General features: G+C 40.5%; 2 protein-coding genes across 3 annotated transcripts; one reads left to right on the top strand and one right to left on the bottom strand.

Moving 5' to 3' along the window:
• The first annotated feature begins 262 nt into the window (after positions 1–262).
• On the top strand, positions 263–7,536 carry slc45a1 (solute carrier family 45 member 1). 2 transcript variants are annotated; one of them, XM_034082840.2, is made up of 10 exons: positions 264–1,204; positions 1,799–2,239; positions 2,371–2,463; positions 3,009–3,233; positions 3,383–4,245; positions 4,337–4,490; positions 4,595–4,771; positions 4,886–5,091; positions 5,916–6,141; positions 7,427–7,536. In XM_034082840.2, exons 2-10 carry the CDS (start codon positions 1,819–1,821, stop codon positions 7,453–7,455), a joined length of 2,394 nt encoding a protein of 797 aa, XP_033938731.1. In that variant the 5' UTR covers positions 264–1,204; positions 1,799–1,818; the 3' UTR covers positions 7,456–7,536. The 2 variants fall into 2 exon arrangements, with proteins under 2 accessions (XP_033938730.1, XP_033938731.1); XM_034082839.2 differs by lacking the exon at positions 7,427–7,536 and having other exon boundaries at positions 263–1,204; positions 5,916–6,303.
• Positions 7,537–8,474: 938 nt separating this feature from the next.
• Positions 8,475–11,180, bottom strand: LOC117446575 (prothymosin alpha). The gene is made up of 5 exons (XM_034082845.2): positions 10,933–11,180; positions 10,257–10,343; positions 9,768–9,867; positions 9,457–9,536; positions 8,475–9,347 (listed from the first exon to the last, which is right to left on the bottom strand). Exons 1-5 carry the CDS (start codon positions 10,981–10,983, stop codon positions 9,276–9,278), a joined length of 390 nt encoding a protein of 129 aa, XP_033938736.1. The 5' UTR covers positions 10,984–11,180; the 3' UTR covers positions 8,475–9,275.
• Positions 11,181–15,980: the final 4,800 nt, after the last annotated feature.

Here is a 15,980-nt window from a genome sequence, read left to right as displayed (position 1 = left end):
CTGGTAGCAAACATGTGGAGAGTGCTATGTTTTAATGGTATTGAAAACTACTTTCAACTTGAGTTAATTATTAATCTATCTGTCTAGTATATTTATTGCATGTCATAGTGGGACTAGCATAACAAACCAACCAAGGTCTTGGCTCAAGCCTACTGGAGCACTTGATAAAACTGACAGTTCGTCAGTGGAATTTGTTTTAGCCTGTGCTTTTTCTTACAAGTCAAAATGCCTATTGAATCCTTCCTTTAACATATGTACACTCTGTCTAACCTAATCATGCACACCTGTTTTCACTATCACTGATGAGCAAATAGCAGGTCAATTAACAGATTGGAGAATATGATAAATAATTGACGTGCTGACCAGTGACATACAGTAGCCTAAGTGAGAAATGCATGCATCGTTTGCATAATTTATTAAACTTGGTTTTCTCTTTTTCCTTTTAAGTAGGTCTTAGGTTGTAAAATCTTTTTATTTTAAGCAATTTCAGAATTCTATATTTTGAGTTAATGGAGTTCAGAGCTCTATGATGTTTTGACACTGAAATATACACCCAAAATATGTTTTGATGAAAATACTGGTTTACATTTTTTCTTCACATTATACATTTCCCAAAGTATATACAGCATGGCACATTTGGATCTTTGAAAATGTAAGGCTTACGACTATATATTAAAATAAAGTTGTTTGAACAATGCAGCAGGAATTTATGACTAACCCAAAGAGGGAATTCTTATCTCTAGGCATTTCCAACAATATCTGTAAAATGTGTTTTAACGTTACAAATAACATGTAAAATAGTGTGCAATAGTGCTGAAAAGCATCAATGGTCCTTTGCACAACATTAATAGTCAGTAGGCTACATTTACAAATTAGTCACTATTATTGAAATGCATTTCTGAAGTGTATGTGGCTCAGGTGATGGACAGATGTGCTTTTTGTGGCTGTTCCTGGTGCTGATAGCAGGGAGCGGCGTGACGTCACGACAGGGACCGGGAGGAGGAGGCGAAGGTGGAGAGGAGAAGAGGGGGAAGGAGAAGGGACGGAGGAGAGAGCGGGGGGATGACTGCACGAAAAGGAAAAAACAAAAAAACAACAATCATGACTCCTCTAATTCATCCTAGATTTTTCTTTTATAAATCATAATGCTTTGTCTACTAGCCTACACAGTATGCTGCAATAAATGACGAGGCTCGCCGTTAAGGTAATTATCATCTTTCACGTTCCCATTTTGCACGCCTGCATCATCTTCTAACACATTCAAGTAGGCGATACTGCGTGATGTTCACCTTAAGAAGAAAGTGTAAATCGAGGATAAAATCAAGGGTCACTACAGGAAAAGACTACACAAAAGAGCAATCGATCGGCTACGTGGCTACCTAAAGGATTGATCAGATGTTTAGATTACGTTGTTAGCGATAATGCATCCTCATGACTGTCATCATTATAACCGGCTCCATTGTGTCCGATTTGAGCTTCCTCCATGAAATATTAAAATGGAAACAGGATCCATGAGAGCGGTGCCGCATACATCACTGCCGTAGTCAGCCACGCCGAGCACATGGGTTTTGCGCACATCCCTAGCATGCGCATTGGTTGCAGTGCATGCGTCGTGCCCATCACTGCTGTCTTCCGATGACTGTCGTGTCCTCTCGTAGTAGTACTTCATAACCATTATCAGCACTAAGTTACTCACACCATGCTACATTGTGGTGATCTTGAATGACCTCTAATATGAAAAATCATCCCCAAAGAAGTTTTAACCTGTCAATGTGTGTCATCCTATTACATGCTGCAGTGTAAGCTGGCTTGAGAGAGATGTCCTCTCCAGGCATGGGCACCCCCAGTGACCCCCTCCTCACCAGTCCAGGAGGGAGGTTATCTGCAGCTCAGGAAGGCCTCTGGAGGAGCTCACTCCCCAAAACGGCCAGCTTTCCAACATCCACCACTCGGCTCCTCAGTCACAGAGCCAACAACTTTCAAAGACATCCAAAGCGTCGGAAGCTGATAAGACCTTCACCGCCTCCACCGCCCAACACACCCTGTCCCCTAGACCAGCTGGACCTCAGTGAGCTTCCCCCAAGACGTACCTTCCAAGATCTGCTCTTCAATGGCTGCGTCCTGTTTGGTATTGAATTTAGTTATGCCATGGAGACGGCTTATGTGACTCCTGTGCTGCTACAGATGGGCTTGCCCGATCAATTCTACAGCTTGGTGTGGTTTATCAGCCCCATACTGGGTAAGTAAACAGTAGGCAAGATGAAACCATGGGGGGCTGGAATATGTGATACATCATCATGTGATTTTCAATAACAATCATTTTGTGCAGAACATAATGCTCTATCTCCCTCCTCTGTGTTTGGCTTGAAGGATTCCTCGTTCAGCCTCTCCTCGGAGCATGGAGTGATCGATGTAAATCCCGGTTTGGACGGAGGAGACCCTTTATTTTTGCCTTGGCTATAGGTAAGTTATTTACTTTTGTGCATTTAAGTCTACTTATGTATAGTTGGGGGAACCTATGAGACACATTTAATCATTAAAACTGATGTGACAGAGACTGAGATATCCTGATTTAAGATAAATAAGATAAGATAAGAAGTACTTTATTGATGCCAATTTGGGAAATATTTGCGTTGCAGCAGCATAAAAAGACAAGGCAATGTACACAAGATAAATCAAAAGAAATAAACAATCCAAAATATTTCTGAAATAGCATTAAAAAATATTATACAAAGATTATACATGTACATTATGATGCAAAAATACTGGATTCTCCACATCCCATAATGCCAATTCACATTAATAAACATATTTTGTTACACTTTTGTAATGTGGATGATGCCCAAATCCACAGACGTTGTAATTACTAATTACCAAGATACCTCGTGACCATGTCACATTACATACCTGGAAAGCGTTTATCGTGATCAATTACTTAATATTTTACCATACTTGACACTAAAACTGAATGTCAAGATTTGGTTGAACTGTACTTTTCTCCTTTGCAGGTGCTCTGCTAGGTCTAACCCTGGTACTGAACGGGCGGGACATTGGAGGTGCGCTGGCTGACACTGCATCAAATCACAAGTGGGGAATCATCCTGACGGTGTGCGGTGTGGTTCTGATGGACTTCAGCGCTGATTCAGCCGACAACCCGAGCCATGCCTACATGATGGACGTGTGCAGCCCAGAGGACCAGGATCGAGGGCTGAACATTCATGCACTACTTGCAGGTAGGAAAACACTGATCATTTTACATTAGAAGCTATAGCTTATATTCTTCAAGGTAGTTTTGGTGAAAATAGACCTATAAAGTAATGTTTTAAGACATAACCAGTGAATGCACAATTGTTATTTTTTGTTTCTTAAACTTGCTCTGCAGGACTCGGAGGTGGATTTGGCTACATCGTGGGCGGGATCAACTGGGACAAGACACAATTTGGAAGGTCGATGGGAGGTCAACTACGAGTCATATACATGTTCACAAGTATCACATTGGTGTGTGCCACAGCTATGACTCTGTTTAGTATCCCTGAACGCCCGCTACCAAAGAACAAAAACTCCAGCAAAGCTCATCTAAAAAGCCCCAGCCTCCCTCTTCCTCCCTCTCCCCCTGTCCCTCCAGGATCAGCTTTGGGACTGGATGAGGAAGACGAAGATGCTCTTTACAGCTACCATTACTCAAAGTCTCACCCATATAACTCGGACCCCCTTGCACATTCTTGCAGTGCCAATGCACGCCTCTGTGCTGGTCTCACAAGCCCCATATCGCCCATGAGCCCCCTCACTCCAAAATATGGCAGCTTTATCAGCAGGGACAGCTCGCTCACAGGCATAAATGACTTTGCCTCTTCATTAGGAAACTCCTATATAGACAGTGTGCTCATAAACTGCTACACAGGCCAGCAGACTCCACAGGCCCTGGCCCCCAACTCCACCTCGGAGGCCCTGCCTCCAGGGGACCCCCCTCACCCTGAGGACTTCACACAGGGAGCAGGAAGCCGTCCTACAGGACAGACCCAGGCTGATGTGGCGTCTCATCAGGATGCGGAAGCGCCACAGCCTGAGGGAGATGCACAAACTCAGGTCACAGCTGGGACCCAGCCTGGTGCTGGGTCACATCGGCGCTCTTCTGCTGGTATCCTGAAGCGACCCCAGAGTCTTGCACTAATTGAGGAGCCCATGTCAACACAGATTGTTGGGATGGAGAACGGACGCAGGAGAACGGTGACCTTCAGTCAGCAGGTCGGCACATATTTTAAAATTACAAAAGCAGTTTAGTCAGTTACCATCAAAGCATTTTCAACACAGTGTCTGTCTTTTGTCTCTGATGAAGGTTGCAAACATTTTGCTGAATGGGGTGCACTATGAGAGTGATCTGACTGAGAATGCGGAGACAGGAGAATCACAGATGTCAATTAAGCTGCTGTGTATAGCCATCTACAGGATGCCTCCCTCGATGCGGAGTTTATGCACTAATCATTTCCTGGGTGAGCATTATCACTATTAAATGTTGTTGCACTTAAAACACTGCAAAAACACATCTGAGTTGTACTTAATTTCCCCTGAGCTGATTCTTGTTCGTTCTCTGTAGGCTGGCTGTCTTTTGAAGGCATGCTGCTCTTCTACACTGACTTCATGGGTGAGGTTGTGTTTGAAGGAGACCCCAAGGCACCCCACGACTCTGAGGCTTACCAACGGTACAATGCCGGAGTGAACATGGGCTGCTGGGGCATGTGCATCTATGCATTCAGTGCTGCTTTCTACTCAGGTAAGCTCCGCTCGCTATCACATCTTTGCAGGAAAGAATAATTTCACAAATGATGTGTCTCCTTTTCCTTGGCAAGCCTAACATGTTTCCCTCTGTGTTCTCTTTGGGTTAAAGCCATATTGGAGAAACTGGAGGAGCGTTTCTCTGTTCGCACTCTTTATTTTTTTGCCTATCTGGCGTTTGGTTTGGGCACGGGCCTGGCCACACTGTCCAACAACCTCTACGTGGTACTTTCTCTCTGCGTCACCTATGGGGTGCTCTTCTCTTCTCTATGCACGCTGCCTTACTCTCTGCTGTGTGAATACTACCAGGACCCTCAGGTCAGTGTCTAAATATGTAACTTGTAAATGCTTAGTGATATTTTACCATGATCAAATCAGATGAGAAGATTTAAACTACTCTCATTTTGTTCAACAAATATAATCAGAATACCTTTATTAGTCCCACAAAGGGGAAATTCACATAGTTACAGCAGAGCCACAGACAGCTTAATGTTATCACCTCTGTTCTTATAATGAAGGTCAATTGAAAGCGTGTCACAGCTGATACTAATTAGCATCTATGCCCAGCCAATCACCATAAAAGGATTTGGGACTGAAAAAAACAATAATTGTCAAGGTACTCCAGCAACACCAAGCAAGCTTCATATTTAGCACGAGTAGTACATGTAAAATGTCACAAAAAAGAAACATGGGATACTTTTACTCATTAGGTGTTTATGAGTGTTTATTTATTTAAAATATACAAGAATGCTTTGTAAAATAATGAGCACAAGAATAACATAACATTATAAATATATATATTTTTGTATTGTAACTTAAATGTAATGTTATGCAACTGTTTTGTTGTATAGTTGATTTTAAGAAAACACAATAACCAATTATTTAACACAATAATGTAAGCACTCAAATGGGTGTAAGTGTGAGCAAATCCAAAATAAGATAAACATTGATGATTGTCAGAATATTTATGTTCTTTCTCATTTCTTAAGAACGGTTGGTGAAGGAGGCCTATTCCTCTCATTTAACTCTCAGCAAGACAGTGACAAAGCACATTTACCAAAAGATTGAAACGCTCCTTCAGTCAAGTAGTGTTTTGTGATGCACTTCATAGATTGATCTTATCTAAACATTTTGTCCCTCAGTTCTGTGGCTCATCAGAGGAGGGGACCAAACGCGGGATGGGGGTGGACATCTCTCTGCTCAGCTGCCAGTACTTCCTGGCTCAGATCCTGGTCTCAGTGGCCATGGGACCTCTGACCTCACTGGTGGGTGGGGCCCAGGGAGTGATGTACTTTGCAAGCCTGATGTCATTCGTGGGCTGCCTGTACTCCTCTCTCTGCATGGTGTACCAGCTGCCCCCCCCTGAGGGTGAGCCCCCCGATAGCGAGACCCAGCCACTATTGGTGCACATTTAGCACTTGATTTACTTTACTTCAAACACAGCCTTACACTCACACACACACACACACACACACACACACACACACACACACACACACACACACACACACACACACACACACACACACACACACACACACACACACACACACACACACACACACACACACACACACACACACACTTGGTGTCTGAGTGAGTTGACTTTCACAGCACTGACACATTGCACATCCTGTAGTTGCACAGTTCCATAGTTTCACAGTATTCAGCACTGCTCTTCTCAGAGCTAGACAGACAGACAGACAGACAGACAGACAGACAGACACAGACAGACAGACAGACAGACAGACAGACAGACAGACAGACATTGGCCACTGCTCTTATTTGTGTTAACATGACCAGTATGTTCATACAGTGTGTGTGCCCATGCATCTTTTCCTTACTGTTGCTACTGAATGTGTGACCTTTTTGAATGAAGTGTGGGACTGTGTGTGACAGAGTGTGAGTGAACTCTTTGAAGATAGCTTAGCCCCTTCTGTCTGATTCTTTGCTGTACAATATTGCATCATCTTTTCTTGCTTGTTGGTGTTTAGTATATAAATGTTGATCACCACGTTCAGGCTAACCACAGCTTTCCCCCTCTTTTTCTTCCTTTTATCAGTTGCCTAACGTCTGCATGAGCTGCAATGTAATCTCTCAATGCCTGTGTTAATGTTTTGTTTTACGGCCAAAGGAATGTCTACCTGCCTGTTTCTCTGAGTTAGCATATTAGCATCACGCCTTAGGCAGGATCATTCTGACTAAATGATTGTGTTGCCAGTGTCCACTGACATTCACCAATTGAGGCTCCTTCATTGAATCAAGAGCTTTTTTAATTTAGCAAACACATACTCACTTGAAGCTGAACACAATTAATCACAGTTACAGTCTTGAAGGGCTTTACATTTTTACAGCAAATAAAAACACCACTCTTTACACAAGCTATTCATAATGAAACTCACCATCCTTACATTTCACACTTTGGTGCTAGGCGACTAGCAAAATGATAATTAATGCTTAGTCAGCATAGAGCCATAGCTAATAGGATGACACACATACACACACTCGCACATAAACTTTCAAAGACACAGAGAAATGTCTGCTGGTGGCAAATTCTGTCTGGGCCCTCACTAAGCCATGGTACAGCCGTGAGCTGTCACCCTACTCCGGGCCATGTCATTGTAATAATGGCAGTGATTCTTGTCATTATCAGGAAGAGGAGAAGTTGAAACTGGGGTGTGAATCAGCATTCAGTCGGAAACCGAACAAAACAGAAGATCAGCAAACAGGGAGAAGACTCATATGGGTAACCCTGAAGGTGGACAACGTAAAAAAGGAAAAGACAATGGGGGTTCATAGAGCCAGCATCAAGTGCTTATTGTCATCATTAGGGCGCATGCTTAAGGTAGTAGGCTTCTGCTCCACCATGGCGGCCCATCAACTCAGTATTACCTACTTGTTAGCCCCTTCCTTAACAGGAAATCTCCAACTTTATTCCTTTGTCCATCCTTAAGAAGCCATCTGCATAAACAAAATGGTACATAATAGTTGTGTTTTAAATCCGTCTGTGCCATGAGAAACGGCAGTATGCTTTTGTCTGTTCAGCCTCAACACAGGCACCACGACTGACTTCAGGACTTTAACAAAAGGTTAATTTGACTATAAAACCTTTTAAAGCCTACCATACTGATGGTTTCATTGACATCAGTTACATATACAGTTTAAGACTGGTGCAAGTCTTAATGGCTGCCAAAGCAAAATGTCAATTGCCTATTTTTTGGTTTCCTGGACTGACTGGATTCCCGCCATGCTAACATTTCTGGATCATGCTGTTGCAGCTTGCTTGAGAAAAAACAAATACTGAGTTTTCGTGTTATATGGAACCACCTATTGCTCAATATTAGCAGTGTTACTGTAAAAGCTACTTTTATTCAGGTTTCAGTTCAAACTAAAAATCATAATTTTTGGCATCTTGGACTCCTGTGTCAATTATTGTTATTCACTGATGACCATACAGTACCAGTTGTTAGAAATAATTATCCGCAATCTGCGGATACACCACACGAGGGAGCCATGAGACAAGAAACTGCAATATTGAATCTTTGCACCCGTTTCCATTACCAAGTGGATAAGATGATTCCTGCATCTATGCCAGCCATTTTCCATGTTTAGAGAAATTGGGTCAAGTGACATCATCTACTTAAAAAGCCATGTTATTAATAAGCACTAAGGATAAGGTAAAAAACACAAAATAGATATAATTAAGTAAAAAGACAATTTATTTTTTTAATCAGAATATACAAAGCAGTGGCTGAAGTAACCGAATGTCATTCTGGTTCTGAAAAGGCAGACTTCGATACAAAACTGGGCTACCCAGCCATAACATAAAACTGTAAGAAAAACAAAGTATAAATGGTAAAAACTTGCGTGGAATGCATACAGAACAAATGACCAAAGCTTTAAGATTTAAGAGGGGTTAATTAACATTGTAACGTTTTACCTCCATAAAACAAGGTCAAGCAATCTTATCATGGAGGTGCAAGACAGATCGCCTTTATTCATTTGCACCATCTGTTATGTTAACAGGGCAGCCAAGGATTAAATAGCAGCCCAACACAAAAAAAGTATGCCTCAACTAATAATGCGAACAACTGTCCATTAGCCCCTGCTTAAAACTTATCTTTGGTCCTTTAAGTGAATCTGAGAGGTCAACATGAGAACTAGGAGGAAGTGAGCAGCTGCCTGAATTGTATGAATCATCTGGTCAGCACTGACATGAGAGATTGTGCTTCTAACATACTGATATAAAACCTCAAGAAATGAAAAAACTGATCTCATGGTGTGGCCCAATTTGTACAAGTAAAAAAAAGCTCATTTTAAAGACCAATAAATAACATTTCATAAAAAAGGATGCAGGGCCACTAGGTTTCAGGACTCCAGTGCAATGTGATAACAGAGGAGCAAATAAAAAGAAATATTTCTCAAAAAAGGTACAGAAAGCACAAGCTCTACAACACGATGTTGACCAAGACAGTGCTGCAAACAGGTAGCAGGGCAGAGACCTAAGCCTTCACTTCTGCCTCTTTTGAAGCTCCATTTTCCTCTGTCTTCTGCTTTTTTGTCTCCACCTTTTCCTATTTAAAAAATAAGGAAAATATTTGATGCATTAGCAAAGACTGAACTTCACCAGATTACTAAACAAACCGGATTAAAATGGTATAATTCAGTCAGGTGACAACCCACCTCCTCCTCCTCCTCTTCAGCTGCACGCTTCACGGGCGGTGCATCAGTCTCCTCAGTAGGGGGCGCCTTCTTTGCTTCTCCTGTAAGCAGTTAGTCACATCAGAAAATACATCCTTCACATGAGTAATTAAGACAAGATTCATGGGAAGAAAATAAATACAATCTTGTCAAAGTGGAACTCAGGGCCACACACGTTGACAGTGTTAATGAGTCAAATCAGAAGCAACAAAGTTAGAGTTGTAAAGCCTCTTTTAAAATAGTTTCTTCTTAAAAGAATATTATTTTACCATAACACTGCTTTATGAACATACCATTTCCATTCTTGTGTTTTTCCTCTGCTTTGTCTTCTGCTTTGTTTTCAGCTTTGTCTTCTGCTTTGTCCTCTGCTTTGTCACTGTGGTCAGCACCATTCTGAATGAAAACAGGGAAAAGTGAGTTCAGTAACACATCATGATTGGGATTTTTAAATATAAGATACATGTATTTACATTTAATCCCTAACATATATTTCCACTTATCCCCCCAGAGTCTTACATGTACACACTCCTCTGGGGACACTTAAAAAAGGCATGTGTGTGGAGCTCTCAATTACCCCCCCTGGGCATAAGCTACCACGCTACCCTAGAGACACCAATGGAAAACGTCTAAGGACTTGCTAACTAACATCTGTCCCATTTCACAACCCAAACAAAGCACTGTGTGGAGGGAGAGCAGCTGAACAGGATGGGGGGCGGGTGCAGCGACACCTGCATGATGAGGGGTGCAAAGACAAAAGGCCATGAGGCTGGTCCTTTACTCACTGTGCCATTGGCAGGTGCGTCCCCGGTGTCGGTCTTCTTCTCCTTCTCCACCTCCTTCGCTTCTACTTCTTTCTTCTCTTTCAGCTCCTACAAAATAAAAGCACGTCTCTTGATTAATAAAGCAACGAGTTTATTCTGAAGGGGGCAGACGCTCCTACTACGTCTGGTTTTAATTAAAGAAAACTCGTTTGCCATATGTGGGATACATAATAATTAAAGGAAGACATTGTTTGACATAATTAGTTGCAATGGTGAACGTTTTTTCCAAACTAGTAATGTAAGGCTGCTGAGGCTTCCCGCCCACAGCAGCAGCTAAAACCAGACGCACCGTATCTGCCGCTTTGTCTGCTCAACAAGACACTTTAGCTAACCTAACCACATCAAATACGTTTGCATTTTCACACACAATATTTAGCCGTCCACGCTGATAAATTGAAAATAAGTCACCTTGTGAAATGTTAAGATAAGTCATTGAGGTAATTTATTTCCCCCAAATTATTGTTTAAACTTAACATGAAGTAAAATGAACGTGTAATTCCACCGACAACGGTTGTTTAACGGGAGTAGCTAAACCACATTATTAATATACGTACAGCTAATAAAACAACTTAAAACAAAAGTTCAAAAATCTTTTTAACACGACAGTTCAACCGAAAACAAACTGAATTAAACGTACCTTGGAAGTAACCTCTGCAGTTATGGTCTTCTCTACAGCTGTGTCGGCCATGGTAAATGTTTGGGTATTAATTTAGACCGTTATAATCCTGTTCAGAGAAAGATGCTTTATTTCTTGATTCTTTGGCGTCGTGTGATAGTCCAAAGAAGCTGGGAGAGAAATGATGTCTGTCTGTCTCCGCTTTTCTCTGAGCTTGTTGAAAATCCTCTCTCGTTGGCTACAGCGGGTCGATCCCGCACATGATTGGACAATGTCACTGACTGGAGAGTTTGATTGGAGGGATATCAAGTCAATCAAACAGTCCGTCCCGCCTACGTTTGTGTCTCATCGCTGATTGGTCGTTATTTTTTTAAAGCGCTGCACTAAGGTACCAGACTTCTTTTTACTTGTTCTATCCATCCGTTTGGATTTGATTTTCGTTACAAAACTTGTATCATTGGATGTAATTGGTTCGTTTTTTAAGTAAAACTCACCAACGAAGGTCTATTGACGACTGGACATTGTATTAAAATGACAGTGTAAACGTTTCTAATCCTGTGCCCTCAAACGCCATCTATTGTCTTACCGCTCTTTCTCAGCAGATACATGGCATGGGGTGTCAAATTTCAAGCAAATAGAAATAATGTGAGGATTTGAAAACCTTGAGGCCACTCCCTCTTTCTATATTTAACACTTGAAACGAAATGTGTTCCTGCTTATTAAGTGTGCTTACACTTTTACTTATTTGCAAACCTAGCAAATGAATTCAAAAGAAACATTTGTGCATTACATAAGAATAATCAAGCAATTTATTATTTTAACAACACTTTAAGCTAAAGACGTAAGAAACATTTTGTTCAAACATTACAATTGGCAATGTGTAGCTCAATTGATAAATGTACATTGTACTTTAATTTGATTATTATATTTCCTTCTAAAGTGTTTGTAAAGCCATTGGAAACATACATTCAACAGTTTGAGGCGAAATATGTTAGGAAAAATAGGTAACAAATCAATAAGCCACACACTGGCTGGTGATAGCAATACATTTATTGCTTTGTGATTTGTCTCCCAGACAGTGGGGTGTGGTGTGTGGTACACTGTACAGTCATTTTATAATAAAGTGTGAAAGCCTGCAACATACATCAGATTATAGTTTATTGCCGCAATACTACTAAAAGGGTTTTTCTTTCATCTGAGAAAGTGAGCTTGCTAAAAGCACTTTCACATGCACATGCAAATAATAAACAAGTATAACATGCATTATACTGTATTATGTGTGGGGGTATTTCATGAATCATGTTATTGTTTGATATTAATATTTCAAGTATTGTTGATGAAAACACAATTTCAACTTTCTATATCGTAGATTCCCAGTTATGTGTGCCTTTTCATGATTATAAAGAAACATAATGTCTTGTTTTTAGTGTTGCCTGATATCCCTGGCTGTTTCTTTTGCTCTTCCAGAAACTAGATTAACTGGCTTTGCTGTCACTGCACTTGCTCATCCAACTGTTAAACCAAAGGAAATGGCAACACACAACTTTTGCGTTTGGAACTCAGTAATTAGTTATACGGTTGAGCATACAGTTAAAAGAAGGCAACACATCTTGTATGCGCCACACTGGACCACAATGGAATTTTTACAAGTTTCAACAAAATGATTTGACCCTGAAAAACCTTATTTGCCACGCCTTACCTTGTTTTCCGCCCACACACAACTATCATCGAATTTCATAAAACATTTACCTGCAGTTATCAGATAGTTGTCAGGGCAACAGTGTATTTTTCACTCGCTTAACAATGGTCGACAAAACACCTGGAGTGTTCTCCAAATAATATGGATTACAATTATTGTCATTCTCACTAATGTTTGTGTCCTTAACTTGCCCCAATGCCCACAAGAAGGATATCTACCACAAGTGCGTTTTTCTTTCTACAACGTTAGTGCCTTCCTTATCCTACTCCACCTCACTTATCTTCACCATGCCATGGCAGTTCTCAAGCCACTGGTTTTAAAGACGCCTCCAGGCCCTGTATAGTCATTCATCTCACATTCAGCAAAAATATAATTATAAAGTCTTTAATTACATTCAGAGATCAAAGAGGTATGGGTTAGTGTGCCAGCTGGTTACTTTGAGATTTATCTTCTGTCGGATTGGAGGAGGTTTTCTCACTTGTGCTGGGTATTGTTCTAGTAAGGATATATTAAAATATTGCCAAAGCTTCTGATGTATCAAGTAAAATGTCATCAGGAACAATGATCAATAGAGAATCAGCATTGATTTTATTTGAGAAATGAATAGAGTGTGGATACTGCACAGCATTCAAGCCGTTATCCATATAGTTTTCGGGACATCCACAAGAGGAACACAGCAAACTAAAAAGCACCAGAAGGAATTACTCACTGTGTGACTGGAAAATGGGAGCAATCAGAGAGAGAGTGAGGGGGTGTGTTTGTGAGATCATTTCCTGTCTTTTTTTTTTCTTATTTGCCTACCTCAACATGTTTCCATGCACCACCAATCTGTTACAAAGAAAAAAAAGTCCATCTATGGGCAGCCTGTTTCAGTATGCAGGTAAAGAGGTAACCAAACTGTTGCAGCAAGTAGGGTAGTCAAGGACAAGATGGAAAAGAGCTGCAATTTATGTGTTGATTTTTGCAAACCTCTTTTTTGCCAACAACTGTAATGTGTTTGCCACACTTTCCACAAGTAGGAACTGGAAAACCTTTTTAAGGCCAGTCGAAGTTATGGGACCACAGAAAGTAAAACTGTATTAAGTAAAGCTTCTTTGTTTTCAAAATAAATGACACTAGTTTGAAAGTAAATTAAATGTTTGGCATCAGGGCCCATAGCCTGTGGAAACATTGCATGTTAAACAGGTCAGAGGATATAGGATAGGAAGTAAAGCACCTTAATTTCACCTTAATTTCCTCAGGACAAAGAACTGACCTGACCTGTGGAATGCCATTGCTTAGGGCAGCAAAGTGGGGCCCATCCCAGAGCAGAGGTCAGGATTAGGCGGGGGAAGGGTCCCCATAATTGGGAGGATTGGTGGGGGCAAAATTAGCTCTTTTGTTTTGAACAGCAGTGTCCTGCCCGGTCTGGCTGGCTTTCTCTGGTTTTCAGGCAAGCCCTGCAGAGTACAGGGACAACATAAAGTTGGCTTCTCAGTGGCAATGTTCAGTCGCATGCACTGTAAAGAAGAAAGTCATGGATCTATAATTAACACAATTAGGCCGAGTCATTTTTGACAATAATGAAAGTGCCGCTACAAGACCCCCCGAGGCTCATTCTGTATAACAATGATACCAGTAAAAAGACAGAAGAGGAAAAGAAGACGAAATACAACACAGCAATAATATAAAAACTATACACAAATAAATAAATATGAACACAAATATGGATGGATATATGAAAATAAAGTAAATACGTTTACATGGCTCAATAAAGTTTCCACTTAAAAGTCGGATAAACAAACACATTTAACCTTTACTTTGCCAAGGAGAACCTATGAGACCGAGGTCTCATGTTTGATGGTTCCCTGGTTGCATATCATAAATACACGCATTGACATCACAAAACAATACAATTTCTAAAATAATTTGTTTTATTGGGATGTTAATGTACCAGTCAATGGAATTTATTTCATAGAAATAAGACAATAAAGAGTATAAAAGTAGGCAACAAAAACAGTCTCGCTATGGGTGTGAATTTAACCTTTTAAAGCAGTATAAAAAAAAATCATTAAAAAAGGCAAAATTTAGAACACAAGTTAAGTAAAGAAAACTAAAAAAATACATTTATTTGATGCATTAAATATGAAAAACTGTATTAGAGTAGAATCACAAAATAAACAAAAAACTCCGCAGAGGCACGCTGCCACGACATCCTGAAATCCTGCGGCTCTGGATTGTTGGGCTTTTGGGGTTGACATGCCCCTTCAATGTTGCATGGATGAGTCTGAAGGTGCTTTAAGAATTAGAAAAATGCTAAATCTATTGTTGACCGTTGACAAAGACTTTTGGTCTTTACACTCAGATTTAAAGCACTGTTTGTCACAACCTCAAATTCATTCCAAATGGGTGTTATTTAAGGACGTGCGTTTCTTGCTTCCTGGCTTAAGATAATCATGGGCAGGATATTATGGTGCAGGTAAAGTCTGAAGAATGTTTTTCTATTAACATTGGGTTATGAACTCTGCTTTGTCTGGCTCCATTTTTGCTTCAATTGAGCCAAGTGGGCCTTTTCAATTTGTGGCTCGTGGCTCGAATACAGCCCTATTGCAAACTCAATCTCAACCAAACTTTTAGCTCTGTTAATCCTCGTGTTTCACTTCTCATACTGAAATATTTTCGAGTGCTGGACCATGGTGCTGAAGCTAGAGATTAAAATGAAGGCATCCTTCTTGGCTGTTTATCATTAAAAATCTGACCCTCACAGTGTTGGAAAGTTGTGAAGTACATGAAATTAACTAGTTTAACATTAATTTTAGCATATGTATTGGAGTAGTTACAATTGCAATTTCTCTGTGCTAAATCACTGGCACTACATCCATTGTTGGCCCTGACAGGAAAGCTTCTCTACTGTAATATACCCCCTTTGACAAATCACTTACCCTTTTTTATTCAATGGGTTTGTTAGTGATCAAGTCAGTCTCAATGTCCTACAAGTGAACACATTTGTAGGGGTATATTTTATTGTATTTCATTTAATGCATGACCTGTGACCTGGGCCCTTTTTGAATGAACTCAATGAAGTGGCATTTCTTGCTGTTATGGTACCTATGATATATGTTTTATTATAATTGTGTATCACATGTATATTGTCAGATCGATAATATTTTTACCAAAGTATTTTAAACTGCTGTGTTTAAGCTTTGTTTCACAAAACACGGTTTCTCCTTTTTTTCAAACTAGCTTTGCTGTAGTTCAGCTTTTTCCAGCTTACTTTTAAAGTGACTTCCTAAATACTGTCCCATACCTATATTTGGAATTAAATGAAAAATAGGACCCAGAACAGACTCGGATAATTCTGACTACATCTCCCAGCTGGCATCGGAGCGCT

The sequence above is a fragment of the Pseudochaenichthys georgianus genome, chromosome 5 (assembly GCF_902827115.2).
Source record: "Pseudochaenichthys georgianus chromosome 5, fPseGeo1.2, whole genome shotgun sequence".
Taxonomy (NCBI): domain Eukaryota; kingdom Metazoa; phylum Chordata; class Actinopteri; order Perciformes; family Channichthyidae; genus Pseudochaenichthys; species Pseudochaenichthys georgianus.
This window is presented reverse-complemented; position numbering and strand designations above follow the sequence as displayed.